Here is a 16,699-nt window from a genome sequence, read left to right as displayed (position 1 = left end):
GACGTGAGTCAGTTGAAAAGTTTCACTGGTTTTTATTAGAGTATGACGCAGTCTTATGTCATCCACAGTTCCAAGCCCATCCAAGGCTCACACATGATGATGCAGAGCACCTGATGCTCATCACCTTCCAACGTTAGATGGTCCAGGGACCTCTCACCAGAGCCATTGCCGTTGCTGGCTCCTTCCATAGTGCCCTTCAGTAATACTCACCATAAGCAGCAAAGAGTAAAACTCAGGCCCCGCTGCTGGAACTCCGTTTCTACTGTTACATATTCCGTGTGCATAATAAGTGCCAGTGACCTTGGTTGATGATCAAGAAGCCCCTCTTTTCACCCAGGGAACTGGACAATGGTTAACATCCCAGAAGACACATCTTCACGCCCATGACTGAGAAGAACATGTGTTGAAGAATAAGGATGGAATTACTGTAATTCTCTGTGGGGATTTATGAATGAGAAACTTACTATTTAATATTGCTTGAAAGTGGTCCTAGAGTGATCAGTGCCATCTAACGTGGGCTTTGGTTTGTTTTTCAGACATGGAGATGACCTGATTGTGACTCCCTTTGCACAGGTAAGCCCAGCTTGCTGAATGGACAGGTTTCTCACTCATCTGAAAATTTAATCGTGAGGGTTAGTTCGGGTTCTTCATTTCATTCTAAATCAAACACAAGTACAAATACAAATTCTGTGGTTCATTCCAGTAATTTAAAAGCCATGCTAGAGAATGTGACCTTTGCCATATTGGTCTGTTTCCTATAAACCCATAGACCCAATGAGTATCTTTGCTTCAAATTACAAATTACCCAAGTGACATACTTAAATGGGACCACATTTCCTTAACTGACATAAGCACTAAAAGAGGAAAGCTATATCATGGATTAAGTTACATTTATTATAATTAGGTGCGTGGTCAGTTCTTGAAATTCCGTATTCCACTTCAACCTGATGCTTTATTGACTCTTTTTTTAAACACGTTATTTGTCCAAAGATTTAACTGAGTGACACATTTGTGTTTATTTATTCCTTTTAGGTATACAAATCATGAAAATACTTTAACCACATGACAGAAATGCTAGAAGGTGAAAAAACCATCTAAAGAATTTTGAAATATATATAAAGTGGTTGATAACCCGATATTCTTTGTACAGACCAGTGCTTCTCAACTCTAGCTACGCAGTAGAATCATCTAGAAAGATTTTATCCCATGCTGCACCTCTGATCAATTGAATCCAAAAATCTGGGGGTTGGACCCAAACACCTGTAATTTTTAAAGGCCCCAGTATTTTCTGAGGAAAAGTTGAGAGCCACTGGTATGGACAGACTATGGATAGAATGGGATAAAACTGATTCAACCTGGGGCATGAAGCATGTTTAAAGCCAACTGTTAATAGGACTGTTAATAGGAAATGTTAACTATCGGAATACAAGTGATCTAGAGGGTTATAAAAATCATAATCAAGGCTACATCAAAACTAGCTCTACTGCCTTGGGCAACTCACTTAACTTGCCTAAGACTTCTTTTTTCCAATTGGTAAAATTGGGGACTCAGCTGGATTAAGATAGTCAGGGCCCAGTCAAAGCCCATCATCTACTCTTGCTAAATGAATGAACTTGGACAACTGACTGAACTTGGGCAAGCCTGGTTTCCTCCTCTGTGAAATGACACTTACAAGACTACTCACCTCATAACATTGTCAAGAGATTGAAATAGTACCAAGCTTGTAAAATGCTCAGCACAATTTCTAGAAAATAAAATACTTACTGAATTTTGTGTTGTTATCAGTAAAGGCTCTTTCATCTCCAAAACGTCATAATACGCATTGTTTTTAAAAAATGCATAATGGCAGGGTTTGGATAGCAGTATTATGTATGATTCTTCCACTTTTTCAAATTTCCTGAAATTTTTTAATTGCTATAATTTAGACCAAAACTTTAATGAGTCAGTAAATAGCAAAGTATATAGTGATCTTTTTCATTGATGCAGACAATTAAAGATAGAATGCAACCACCATCCTTTTAGAAGGTTAATGTCTCATTTGCTTCAAGTTTTGCTGGATATCATTAGTTCTTTCTAATATCTATATTTCTATGTTCAAAACATTTACAATCATATGTTTTCATCATATTTTGTGATAGCAAATCTTACGAAGCTAAGGACTTTTAATTGGTTGCTATTGAGGACCCATAACTTTATATCTAAGAGCTCAGAGCTCTTAGATATAGAGCTCTCAGTAGACAGAATAAATCAGGCAAAATAATTTATAAATGACCATCACCAAATGTAGAAACAATCATTCCAACTTGAGTTTATTTAGTTTATTATTCTTGCTTCTAACTAAAATCTCTAGGTATTGTTGTAAGAAAAATATATAGAAAAATATGGAAAAAAATAATCTGTATATGATACCTTATCATCTTACTTCAGGTAGTTTGTATGAATCTCCAATTAACTGGTCAATAAATTTGACTTGAACCTTGCTATTAGCACCCTTAAATTCTAAGGAAATCTAGTCTTTTACATAATTAGACATTTTTTTTTAGTGTACTTACAGCCTCCAAAAAACTAATAGAATTTCAGTATACTGAGAAATATATATATGTAAAATATCATTTAGTCTGTGTTAGTGAACTGTTTAAATAAATAAGATATATACTTAATGCCCTTGAAATTGGAACTTTGAATAAAACCAGCTCTGTGTAATTTGTAAGCATATACGATGCCTGAAAATAATCCTGGAATCTATTTAGGAAAGTTTGCTTATGATTAGCTTAATGACTCATGACACCTTATAGAAGGTGGTTATTGCCCCAGAGGCTGCAGATTCTTTTTCAGTGGCTTCGTCACAGTTTTCACAAATGGCCTTTTACTAGGGTATATGATCTAGAAAGCTCTACTAGAATTTTTTTTAAAAGCCTGTTTAACCCTGAACAGTTTTGATAGAGTACTTTGGGGAAGCAGGTAAGAAAGAAGGCCCAGTTAGTGGCAGTTGTCCATGGCCTTCTCTTCAGCCCGATTGGGCACCACTAACTTATTTCATTGACCTAACCAATAACTCCTCAAATTTTTAATACAGGCTGGAGTATTCACCATTTAATGCTAAATATTATAATGCTTAATCTGTAAGATGTTTATGTCACTTGAATTGATGCCAACATTATTTGGTCAAATATACCAATGGACAGAAGACAGTGGACATTAGACAGGTCACTCAGGGAAGTGTTCAAATAGGCCAAAGAATTCCCCCCTTTCCCCAGCATGCTTTGGGGTTTGGAACTTCACTCTAGATCATTCTGGTGAAAAAGCCATACTGCTTTCAAAATAAAATCTTTTGCATAGAAAAGAAATATAAGCAGAAGGAAGAAAAAGAAAATTTCCTATAATTCCAAACCCCAAAATAACTACTATTGACATTTTACTTTCTATCCCTTTCGGTTTATTTTTCTGTGCCTAATTTCCTTCCCATAATTCTTTAAAATGGGCCTCCCACTCTAAACTGGTCAAAGTCTCTTCCCAAGCCCATCTTATCTTCTGCCTCCTCTTGAGAACTTATTTCTTTATGCTTGCCTTCATCTCCAAAACACGAAAAGATCCCTCCCTGTTGTTTCCCAGTCCCAGTTTACCGTGAAGCTAAGAGAATAAAATCTTAAGTTACGAGAGAATTTAGGAAGACGTGCAAGGTCATATTCCACTTTGGTGGATAGGGCTGAAGCATCGTGCACAGACGTAATCTTCAGCAAAGATCCTACAATACAAGATCCTACAATACCCCTCCATATTCTATTCCCAAGTCTAAAACACTGCCAGGGTTAGAAATTCTTGCTGGTGTTCAACCTAAACACTTTTCCACTTCCAATTTCTTATGTTTTCCCCTATAAGCTCAGAATCCTTTTGATCCCCAGGAAAATAAATATTTCATTGGTTTCCATTTTGAACTATTCTCCTGTGTTTGGGTCAAAATCTTTTGGTTTGGGTATTCCCTTAGGGTAAGTGTTGACAGGGATGATGCCGTGTCACCTGATGCCAGTCGGCAGGTGGCCTTTTCCTCCCAAGGGTGTAGTCACAATTTGGCCAGAGTTCTTGAGGGGACCAAGGAGGCACAACACTGATGAAATGTAGGGAACCCTGCTTTGTAGTCAGTTGCCTTCAGCCCCACCTGTCCCATTATTTGTGTTGCATCATTTGTGACTACCTTGTAAAACTCTAAGTCAACTAGAATCCTCCTCTGGAGGTGTGCAATAAAAGAAGTGGAATCTTTGGTTAAGGAAAAGGTAGGAAATATCCAAGTATTATCCTGGATCCTTGGAGAGACCTTCACGTCATTCAGACTGAGCAGATATGCCTGATTTAAAAATACAGGGTAGGAACAAGCAAGTCATTTCACCTTTACTCTTACCAAAATACAGCACGTGGGATAATTTTAGGAAAAATGCAGTGGTTATTAACGCTGTAGAACATTACTGTTCCTTGGTAATTGGACATTGTCAATTTTATAAAAATGCCCTTGCGTGTCTCTTGCCCATTTCACCCAGAAACAGGAATCTTGTGGTCTCATCATTGAATCCAACAGGCTCTCCCTGCCGGGCTAAGAAAGAAGAAAATCATCACATTTCAGTTGCTTATACCTGTTAGGTTTTTTTTATCCTTCATTAAAATAAATTTCAGTAGCATGTTCTAGGAATCTAAGTACTTTGGGAGTTGAACTATACGAAACTATCAATATTCAACCTTTGCTGACATACAAAAACAGCAAGTTCATATGGTTTAACCAAAACGTAACTTGGAAAGAGGTTTTCTATCAAAATGACCTCTTTGTCTTGTAAATAATCATAATTTGGCTCCAGGTTTTTCTGGAGGTAAACCAAGGCAAGGAGTTCTTTCTCCCTCCTCAGCCCCTCCCACCCCACCCAACCCAAGGCCTGTGGCAACTCATGGTCTGTGTTTTAGTGCCATCTAGTGGCATAAAGTGTATTTGGAATCAAAAACAATCCTCAAAACGATTTTTTCTTTGTTTTTGTTTTTTTTGGTTATTTTTTAAGCAGGAGTTTTTTTTTTTAACACGGATGTTATTGCCACATCTTTTTTTTTTTTTTAAGCAATCTCCTCTTCAAATCTTTATAAGAATTTATTATTATATACGTACACATTTCTTTTAGGCTAGTGTGTTCAGATGTTTAACTTTTTAATGAAGTCCACATTTTCCTGCCATTTTCAGTGAATCTTATTGGTTAATAAATGTTTAGGAATACCTAAGAAAATCTGAGATTAGTGTGTGCAAATAGCATTTAATCCCTCTCACAGACCAGTACAACTCTGTGCAAAAGTTTTCCATAACAATGTCATCATTTCTTTCCTAAAGTGTATTATTTCTCCTCATTCCCAATGTATTTTGACCTTGACTGATTATACTTTTGCTTGGAGGGGCAGAAGAGAAAGAAATGACCTTCATTTTCTAACGGTTGAGCTGGGTGGGAGAAAACCTCAGGGACCTTTTTGGGTAGCAAGCATTAAAGAGTGAAGAAAATTATAGGAGCGTCAGAGCCCTGACTATAGCTCTTAGAGGGTTGAATTCAAGAAGAGTGAGAGCTGCCCTGTAACAAAAGCAAAGAAAGATTGAACCCTAACTAAGGGGCTTGTGTAAAACTGTTTCTAGTTCTTCCCCACAGCCTCACTCTTTGTGTCCTACAATGTAGATGCCTCATTCTTTGTGTCCTACAATGCAGACGGGAACAGAAAAGACTAACACAGTGCCTTTGGGATGTGGTCACCCAGGATCACTCAACTTGGCCTAGGGCAACACCCCCTTATAACATTTGGTTGAGACTTTTATTTACACTTCTTGCCAGTATCATGTGTCATAGTGCAGGCGAGAATAGTTAATACTTAACATAACATGTATAAAATATTATTTGTCCTACCACAAAAACAACAATGTAATACTCGCACACATAGGGAATGACGTAGCTGCAAGGTTATTTACTGCAGCAGTGTTTGTAAAAGTGAAATTTAGGAGACAATCTAAAAGTCAATGAGGAGAGGGCACAGGCAGCTGAATGGAGAAGGGGCTGAAAGGGAAATTTCTTTCTTCACTTTCTATTTTGAAATATTTCATCCATATAAGAGAAGCTATCTAGTGACTTTCTAAAATATAAAGAATAGTACTCAAATCAACAGTTTAAGAACTAGAACAGTGCCAAGATTTTAATGCCCTGAGTGTCCTTCCCTGATTTCATCTATCTGCCTCCTCTCAGAAATCACAATAATTTTGCTTTTGTCTTTGTTATTGAGAAAGAGACAGTCTACGTTTGCTTAAATTCTGTACCATGTGGGGATAGAGATTATGCAAAAATAAATATAAAATTTAAAAATTAAATTTAAATTAAAAACCAAAATAAAATCATCTAATTTAATATCTTTATTATCACAGAGGCAAAAACCTGTATCCAGAAAAGCAAGTGGAGTAGATCTTTCATGAAGTAATGCTTCCTTTCAAATGAGCAGAGAACATGAATTACCTGCGCTACTATTTCTGTTTGCCCAGCTGTCAGATGCAGTGCACTTACTATAATTTATTAAAATAAAGTTCTCTGAATTCTGAGGTTAAATTTTTGCCTAGAATAAGGATCAATCAGGGGGTACAATAATCTTATTTAAAATGCTTTATTAGTGTATTTGATATTCGGTTCTTAAAGCGTAAATTCAGCCTGCATGATTTGTCAGATTTCTTTCTGCATCACTCAAGATTTCATGCCTAATAAAAGACATCGTGGTTTGATGTCAGCAGTTGGCTATTTGAATACTCCGTCATAGGCAGCGTGACCTTTCGGCAATGTGAGTTGTTTATATGTGATAATGAGCCAGATTTTTCCAGTGACTGAGTTAATCGTGGTTGGCACCTTAGGAAACACCATTAACTCCTTCAGGGGATAATGCTGTAGGTCACTGTCCCAGGGCATAAGCAGTATCCCAGTGACTTAGAAGAATGAATGCCCGTTTCAAAAATGTCTGAGACATTTTGTCTTAAAACAAAATTTAGGCTGACTTTAGTCTAGGTCAGTGCCAAATGACAAAATTCTGGAATCAGCTCTGGAACCCTTGGAGCAATTATAAAAAATTTGCCCTGCTCCCACTGCCACCGGCATATTGTCAGTTACAGGCATTAAGTGAATTCCCTGTGGGCACGCCAAATCATTAAATGGAATGTTGCCATAATGGGCTAATATTCACTGAGTGCCTTCTGTTTGCCAGGCACTGTTCTTGGCACCGAAACTGTCATTTAATCTCATTTTCACAGCAACCCTGTGAGGTAGATGTCACTATCCTGGTGTACAGATGAGAAACTAAGGGTCAGAGAGATGATGCAACTTGTCTAAGTTCACACATTGACTATATAACAGAACTAGGCAGTCTGGGGTGTTATTGGTACCTAATAAGACATCTGAAATCTATGTTTTAGGTAAACTTAACATTGTCGTTGTCACCCAGATGACCCATAACCTCACCTAATATAGGCTCCTCCCTGGGGGAGACTTGTCCATTCTAGGAGAAAGTGAGGGGGTAGAAGGAGACAGTGCTCTTGTCACTTTTCTCTCCTAGTCTTTCGATTCTTTTGCCACTTTATAGTTTCACTAGAATTAGAAAAAGGAGGGGCTATCAGAGATAGTGGGACCTATTGGTCCAGCCTTGTGTATGTGGATATGTTGTGTCTATGTATTCATTTATTCAACAATAAATTCAACTGAGTGCCTTCTGTGGGCCAGGCACTGTGCACGTACAGGACAGTCTCGCTTTATTTGAGACCATGTAATTCATGATTCAGATAACCTTAACGAAGAAAAGAACCTGTTTACCAGCTAGAATAACCATGTGGCAAAGGTGAAAAAACAATTTAAAATTTACTTTGTTTGCCAATTTCAAGATTATGGCATCATTGGTGAACGTTTGAAGAGAACTTGGGGGTCATTTTGTTTGACATTTTGCCCCTATAGTGAGACTTTATTAATATTTTATATTATGCTATTTCAAATATGCATAAAATGCAACAGCACGCTATCCATATTGCCTGGGATACTGTTTTAGTGGCTGGGGAATCCAGGAATACTGTGCAAACTGCTGCTATTGTCACCATATTCATAGACGATGAGGAGAAATATCTGGAAAATCCTTAAGTCTGGCCTCTCTGGCTTTCGAATGGATCCACGTAAACTTTACCAGGTGCTGGGAGATTCTTCAGTACTATATGAAACTAAGTTGCAAGCAATATCAAATTTTCACTTAACAAACCATTTTTAAAAATCACCAAACCACTTCATAGGGCATTAAAGAGGGCCTTATTTCAAGAAGTTTAAAGAATCATTTTTGTTGTAGGTCTTGGCCAGCCTGCGAACTGTACGGAACAACTTTGCTGCATTGACTAATTTGCAAGACCGAGCACCTAGCAAGTAAGTTATTCATTTTTCCCCCCTCCTTCTGGCTGAACTTTTTATAGTGTTTTTTCCATTTGATTGAACTCAAGGCAGCGTATTAGATTTCTCTGAATCATTGCCATGCTGTCTAACCATTTACACTAAGTCATATGAAGTCCTGTTAACTTTCTGTAAATACTTTGTAGTGATGGTTCTCATAACAGAAATGAATCAGGATGGCAAATAAATATGGTGATTCCATCTGTCAGAAATCACCTGGCAGGATCAGTCCTCTGCCCAGTTATTTACACTCAGGGTAACTTTATAGGTTTGGCTTAATTCATAAATTTACCATGGGCAAATAACGTCACCAAGCTTTGAAGTCAACCCAAAGTTATCCTCTTACTTCTAAGACAACCATTACTTGGAGAAGTGTCCTATCATAGGGAAGATCTCTAATTCTCTTGCTGTTACTGACTCATATCGGCAGCAGCATGGAAGAGTTAACAAGATGGGGATTTATGGGATAACAGGGGAAGCATTTGAGAGAGAAAGCTCAGATGGAAAATAACTATAATTTGGGGGTCCTAATAAAGATGGAAAATGAAAAAAAGAAAATTAATTTTCTAAGATTAAATGGAAAACTGATTATTCAAATGCCATAATTTTGACAATCTATTATGAATAATACAATATTATCTTTAAAATATCAACTCTGAAGAATTTTCCAGAAATAAAACCATTTCTTTTTTTTTTTTTTTTTTTTTTTTTGCGGTACGCGAGCCTCTCACTGCTGTGGCCTCTCCCGTTGAGGAGCACAGGCTCCGGACACGCAGGCTCAGCGGCCTTGGCCCACAGGCCCAGTCGCTCTGTGGCATGTGGGATCTTCCCGGACCGGGGCACGAACCCGTGTTCCCTGCATCAGCAGGCGGACTCTCAAACACTGCACCACCAGGGAAGCCCAAAACCATTTCTTTAAATCAATATTAAGAGGACAGTGAATAGAAATTTATTTGAACTTATCTAAGCATATAAAATTTTGTTGTAATTACTACTTCTTAAAGAACACATGAAAAAAATCTAAACTTTCCACCCCATAATAATAGAGTCTACCTCCCAAATTCACATTTTCCATGATTAAAAAAAGCTCTGGCCATTATGCACATACTTCTTGTGATAGAACAAGGTTTTTTTTTAAAAAAAAAAAAAAATCAATATAAATGCCACAATGCAAATAATTGGAATGGAACCCAGAGGTGTCAGTTGACTGTTGTGTGTTTCAGGTAATGAAATTTTGCAGTCCTGTTCCCTTAGCCTGAGCATTTCTCACCTTCTTCTTCCCCTCCTCATCCACTGGGCTAATTGTAATTCATTCTTTAGGTTACAGCTTAAATATAATTTCATTTGGGGCACTGTCTCTGACTAACACCCAACATGCATGCACACCCACAGGCCCCAACCTGGGTGGTATGCTTTTCCATTGCCATCTGATTGCATCCTGTCCTTAACCCCTGCTTTAGCATGTTTCTCTCAGTGTCCAGTTACCTATTTGCTTGTCTTAAGAATGTCAGTTCCCAGAGAGCAGAGGTCATATCCAGTCCACATTTGAATTCCCGGTGCCTAGTGTAATACTCAGCACAGCGTCATCACTCTGCACGTGCAGCAAACTGGCTAGAGGGGTGATGCCAGGATGTAGAATGGGAAACCTGAGCGTGGGCTTCAAGCTGTTTGTTCATAACCAAACACATCTTCCATGTTCAATCGCCCCTTTGGGGCTTTCGGCATTTGGTAGCTCCTAGGTATAGTCACCTCCTCTTTGGAAAGTCTCAACCCTGCAAGAGAAATGAAATTACTGGTGTCCCTTACAAACTTTTTTAGCCTCAACTTTTGTCCATGAAATTGAGATTTTTGTCTTTGAAAGGTGAACAAAACTTTTATAACGAATTCCTTTTATGCTTCCTTCAGACTTGGTCACTTGTGTAGCAGCATCTCTACCTGTGGCAGACACATAGTTGTTCAGCAGGTGTGAAGGCATCAGGCTGGCCTTTCTGTCCCCAAAGAGATGATCTGAGGCCCATTCTATATGAGACAGAGGTTTTCAGCTGACCTACAGGGACAAAACAGATTAAAATGGAAAAGAGCATCTAGAGGAGGGTAGAAAATCATACTTTATGCCTGAACTTGACCTGTTTTATAATGCCCTGGGTGAAGTCTAACCAAACAGTATTATCTGGCAGACCCTAAGTACAGGTGTTTGTGGTCTCTCTGTTGGTCAGTACAGATTTGTACCTCCTTTACTGATTCAAACCCAATCAGCCTTTTCAGGTATCAGAATAGTAGGACTCAATCTACACACAGATAAACTCTGTTCTTTTCAGTGATAGCAAAATGGATATGGATAGCAAAATGGTGCGTCACGTGATGACCCCAGGGAGCCAGAATTCCCCCGCAGGGTACTCACAGTGCCACTAGAACGCTCCCAAGCTTACCGCTGGATTTTGTGGAAGGCGTATGCTAGCTTGCATGATGCACCTTTACTATTTACTACAAGAAAGGAACCTACAATGGTGTGTTAGTTTCTGCTTTATAACAAAGTGAATCAGTTATACATACACATACGTTCCCATATCTCTTCCCTCTTGCGTCTCCCTCCCTCCCACCCTCCCTATCCCACCCCTCTAGGTGGTCACAAAGCACCGAGCTGATCTCCCTGTGCTATGCGGCTGCTTCCCTCTAGCTATCTATTTTACATTTGGTAGTGTGTATATGTCCATGCCACTCTCTCACTTTGTCACAGCTTACCCTTCCTCCTCCCTGTGTCCTCAACTCCATTCTCTGGTAGGTCTGGCAGTTCCTTAGTAAATTAACATGAAATTACCATATGACCTCATAATTTCATTCCTGGGTATACACCCAAAAGAAGTGAAAAGGTGTTCAACAAAAACTTGTACATAAACATTCTTAGCAGGACTATTCACAATAGCTAAAAGGCGGAAACAACACAAATGTCCATTAGCTGACAAATGGATAAACAAAATATTGTTTGAATAGAGTACTGATACATGCTACAACACAGATGAACTGTAACATTACACTACATGAAAGAAACCAGTCACAAAAGGCCATATTATATAATAAGTATGAAAATAAATATTTTATTTTCACATGTTAGAGAAAAAAAAAAAAGAAAAGAAAGGAGCCTAGAAGGATGCATCTGAAGCCCTGAGCCCTGAAGGTGCTCACTTGCACGTGCCTGACTTTTGCTAACTCACTGCTGGTTCCTGTCCCCTTGCTCTTCCTTGCCCTTGAGATTTTCCATTCCAGAAGTGAGTTCTGGCTCATTCTTCAATAACTGATTTATCACTGTAGCCATGGATCAAATGATTGATATTTTCTGCTTGTCATTACTTGTTGAAATATCAAGTTCCCAAGTGCCCGTTATAGAATTGAAATCAAAAGAAGATAATAAGAAACAAGTCCATGATGTGGTTTTCAAAACTATAGAAAAGTTTAAAAATATTTCTTTGATGCCTTTCCTAGACAAAATAAATGCTTTCTAAATTTTCACAGAGCAAGGACTAGAGAGGAGTAATCATTATATAAATGATTTGAATGATAAACTCTCAGCAAGTAGATATCTATTAGTATATAGACCAAAACTATTTCAGAGTAGCAGTTTTAAACATTAACCTTTCTTTTTTATAAAGCATGAGTTAAGTTTCAAATTCCCTCATTTTATTTCATAATAAAAACTGAAATAACTCAGAAGTAGATTTTGGTGCATTTTCAATCAAATGCAAATTTTCAATCCCAAACTGCTATCAGTAAATTTAAGAGCAATAAGACAGAGCCAGATGCTGACTGGAACCAAGGCAGTGGGAATTTAAAAAGTACCAGACTGCTTTCCCCATGTATCTTCCAGCTCTGCTAAGAGATTCATCATCTCAGGAAGGCAGATTGGACCAGGGCTCTGCAGGAACCTGCCATCTGCAGAGGTTCCACGAAAGCAGCCTAAAAATAAGGCAACATAGCAGGGTGCAGGCCCTAGAATCACATTGCTTTGGTTCAAATCTCAGCTTTCTAACTTTGAAGAAGTGATTTACATTTCCAAAGCTTGTGTTTTCCTCATTGGTAAAATGGGAACCATGAGTCTGCCTGCCTTAAGGTTTGTTATGAGGGATTAAATGAGATAATTCATCCAACGTGCTCATTTAGCACAGCATCGGACACACAATAAGTCCTCATTAAAGTGTTAGCCACTACTAGGAGTACCAAAACAAACAACCCCCAGAAATGAAAACAAACATTTTTCTGACACCCTTGAATGTATCTATTTTCTAAAATGTTCTTAAAGATCACTAATTTTAAGAGCTTTCAATTGTAAGTAAGAACTTTATAAAAAATTTAATAGAGATTCCATAAATGATATTTTCTTCAGCATAATTGATTAAGCAGTGGATACATTGTGCTGGGCTCTGCAGGGAATACAAGTTAATCAAATAGCATGGGGTTTTTTTTTTTTTTTTTTTTACCCCAAGGGGTTTATAATCATCGTGTGAAACTTCGCCAACATCTGAAAAATTAGAGAATACAAAATAGAATTGGTTTAAGCACCTTTAGTTTATAGTGTTTCTAAAGTCTCCGTAGCATCTATTTGGACCCATCGTTAATATACCTCTCTAACAAATGGATCAGAGATGTTTCTTAATATAAGAAAATAGAAAGGAAAAAGTTGAAGTACAATAGCTTCTCAAAGTGCAATATAGTTTACAAGGAGTCATTCACTTCTGATAATGTATAGGCAATCGTGAGAATTTATGCCAAAAATAAAAGTTTCTTAACACTGTATTAGAGAAACCAATTGTAGACTGACTGCTTTTTCAAGTTCAGAAAGTCTGTGTTTGCTCTGTAAGCCCGGGCTTAATTGAATACGGTCAATCAATAAGGACTTCCTCTTCTCTCTTGTCTCTGTGACATTTACATCAGCTTTATTTACCCCAAAGTCTATCACCATGTGATTTAGCTTTTTTTTTTGACACGTGATCAAAGGGTACCTAGGAACTTGACTGGCTAGTCTGAAAGAAATCTTCATTTGCATGTCCTAACTTAAAAATAATCCTTAAATTTAAATGGCATATCTGAAATGACTCAGAGAGTCCTCAGACCAACAAAGTATCATATATTTACAGCTCTGTATTTTTCTCTCTTTGTCAGAAGATCACCCATGTGCAACCAACCATCCATCAACAAAGCCACCCTAACAGGTAAGAAGGACCTGGGAGATTATTCTTCTCACATCTAGGAAAAAGGCATATTTTCCAAGATTCAACCTTATTAGCACCAGTTTTTTTCTGCAATTCTAAAATCGTTAAGAAATTAGTCCTTTCTTCTCTATATTATCATTTCTCTCACTGATCTCACAAGCTGTCCATTTAACCTATTGGAAAAACTTAACTGGTGTGCCATTTTTTTAAAACAAGTTAAATGTTTGCTCTTACTCTGTTGAGTGTTGCTCTGGGCGTTTGTATTTTGAGAGACAGCATTACCTTCGAAATGCTGACCATGTTTCCGAGCTTGTGTTATCAGCATGATGTTAACATATGGTAGCTTGGTTGAATGAAAGTCAAAGCATAAATAAAAGATACCTTCTTGGTTAATGAATTTCCCAGTTGTGTGTAGGAAGGAACACCATTCCAGTACTCCTGATTTGGACCCAGAGAGTTGAGATTAAATTCAGTCTGAGATTAAATTCTGTGTTTTACAATACAGAAAAGTTCAATGAGATCAAAAGAACAGATGTTTGGGGAAGAGAAGTGGATGGAAGGATGAGGGGCGTAGAGGTCAGAAGAATAAAATTACTCCGATTCCTATTAGTCTATTTTAGACATGGGGCTTGACCTCAGCTGAGCCAAAAACAGAACAGATGATCTCATTTTGCTAAACCTGAAACCAAATTGAACTCATTTGATCATTTCTTGAAACCCCAATTGATTCATTAAGATAATTGCCTGGAGAAGAAAACCCATGTTTTCTAAAATTATTACCAGAAGACAATTAACATATTCTCCAAACTAGACCAATACTTCACTTGATTCAAGTGTCTTCCTGGGACTCCAGCTCGTAATATGCAGAGGAGCTCATTATTACATTATCAGTGACTCTACTTTGCTTGAAAGTTAACTTCATCATGTCCAGTCAGGACCTTTCAACTGGGCTCCTTTGTGGTCACCACATCAAAGTGATTCTGGGACAGCAGTTAATGTTGGTCTTTCCTGAATGCCTTTCAAATGGGACTTGTGTTCCACTGACTATTACATTATTGATTCTCTTTTCCACATGTATCTTTCAAGATCTTATTGGTGATGATTTTCAACTGGCATTTCATAGTCTTATGTCTGGTTTACCTATTTTCTTCTTGGCATTGGTAAAGAGATGGACAATAATTGAAATTCCTACAGATTAAAGTAAGTTCTTTGAGTAACAGATTTCTTCTTCAGAAACCCCGATTTAATATGAAAGAGCCCAAATCTACCTGGGGCCTCTAATGAGAGAGACCACATGGAACCTGGTCCCCAGCCCTGCTCCCAGCACTAGACCTGACCCATATAAAGAGGGAGACCATCACCCCCTTTATCTTTGCAATAAGTAAGACTCCTCTGACATCAGTTTGTGCAGAACTCAGTGCTATTTTGGCCCCTGAAAGCTTGTAGCTTGAGGTCACATATGAGCCAGCCCCACAGAGCATCCTACCAGAAGAGCAGCTGCAGGTACCAGTGGAGGCTGCTGTGTCCACCAGGAGGGGGTGGGTGCTCCGTGGTCAGGGCAGCTGTCCGGCCACCCTGGCCAACGTCTGGCACTGATAAGAGAAGGAGTAGCTGCACTCAGAGGGCACAGACTTGGCCTTGAACACATATGAGAGGCCCCGTCGAAGCTCCCAGAAATTTCACGTAGTGCTGAGGCCCAGAAGCAGTACCAGAGGGGACTGTGAGCCACAGAAATCTGGGCTAATATGGCCTCATTTGTACCCACATGATCTTGACCTGAGGCCTGGGGACAGTGGGGCTCTAGAAATATCTTATTTAGGAAGGGAAACTAATTAACTGTCATTAAGGGCTTTGTGCGGCTGTGTTCATCCCAAAGCACAACAGGAAATTAAATGACTTGTGAATGGAAGCCTTTTTCCTTGCCCAAGAATAGCAAACCAAGGTGAAAAAGTCAGATGAGGGGGTGAGGGAATGAGGGCAACAGCAAGGGACATTCCTCTCTCTGAGCTCATTCTAGAAAAGTATGCCCTTAAAACCATAAATCATGAAAACAGTAGTGGTTGAGACTTCGATGGGAGACTTCAGACATACAGAAAAGGTGGTGCTTGTGAATTCCTGCCCTCAGCAGCTGACTGCTCAGGACTTCACTCCAAGTTTGCTCCCTGGCAAGTGAGTGCAGTGGAGAAGAGTGTTAAAAAGAGTCAGTGGGGCACGCTTGAAGAAGAACTTGGCCTTCTTAGAAATTTTTCTTAGGTTCTAGAGGAACAGTGTAGTATGCAGGTAAGTTCATGTTTGGTCCAAAAGGCCGCTGTGGTGGACAGCACCAGGGGCCTCTGGAGGGCAGCTCCATAGAACAGCACTGACAGGGCGCTCCTGGAATTGGGGGGCAGGGGGCGGGAAGCTGCTCTGCGTGTCCAGGATTCAAGCCATGTTCTATCATGATAGCTGTGTGGCTCTGGGCAGGTTACATAGCCTATCCCTGCCTGTTTTCCCATTTACAAAACAGCGATCATACTTCATACAGTTATTGCTAAATAAATGAGTTCATTTGTACAATGCTCTTAGCATAGAGTAAGCACTCAATGCATCATTTTGTTTTGCTTTGTTGGTGTTTTTATTGGTTTTTGTTTTTAGGATTCATGCTGTATGTCACTAGGGGTGATGGAAAGAACAGGCCAGAGAGATGAGAAAAGGAAAGGGAAGAGTGCAAGACAAACTGGCAAGGTCATAGGAGTAAAAGTTATGGATCCCCCCCAAAATGGTCAAAATGCACACACTTCCTTTGTGCCTGTTGTAAGTGGGGCCTCTGCTCCCAGCACTGTATCCCGGCCTCTCATCACAGCCACAGGCATTGGCGCCTTTGTGGTGTGGATGATAAACTATTGTTCAGGATTATTTTCAAAGTTGAAGAACTTATTTTCGAGTCACAGAACTTTGAAGACAGAAAATTAACTCTCCGTAAGTCAACTTCTTGAGTTTTATAAAAGAAGAGTTGAGAACTTTCACTCTCTCTGTCTGTCACACTACACC

The 16,699-nt window shown here is 38.9% G+C and overlaps 1 protein-coding gene across 5 annotated transcripts in view; it reads left to right on the top strand.

Moving 5' to 3' along the window:
• The window catches only part of PDE4D (phosphodiesterase 4D), a 1,282,340-nt gene that overhangs the window by 1,077,497 nt on the left and 188,144 nt on the right, over positions 1 to 16,699 (top strand). For all 5 annotated transcript variants that reach the window (XM_019930016.3, XM_019930017.3, XM_033852884.2 and 2 more), the window contains 3 exons: positions 537 to 573; positions 8,368 to 8,441; positions 13,620 to 13,669. In XM_019930016.3, the coding sequence (XP_019785575.1) occupies positions 537 to 573; positions 8,368 to 8,441; positions 13,620 to 13,669 (161 nt within the window). The remainder of the gene's footprint in view (positions 1 to 536; positions 574 to 8,367; positions 8,442 to 13,619; positions 13,670 to 16,699) is intronic.

This window comes from Tursiops truncatus, chromosome 3 (assembly GCF_011762595.2).
Source record: "Tursiops truncatus isolate mTurTru1 chromosome 3, mTurTru1.mat.Y, whole genome shotgun sequence".
In the NCBI taxonomy this organism is placed as follows: Eukaryota; Metazoa; Chordata; class Mammalia; order Artiodactyla; family Delphinidae; genus Tursiops; species Tursiops truncatus.
The sequence above is the reverse complement of the archived record's forward strand: the minus strand, read 5'-3'. Positions and strand labels throughout refer to the sequence as shown.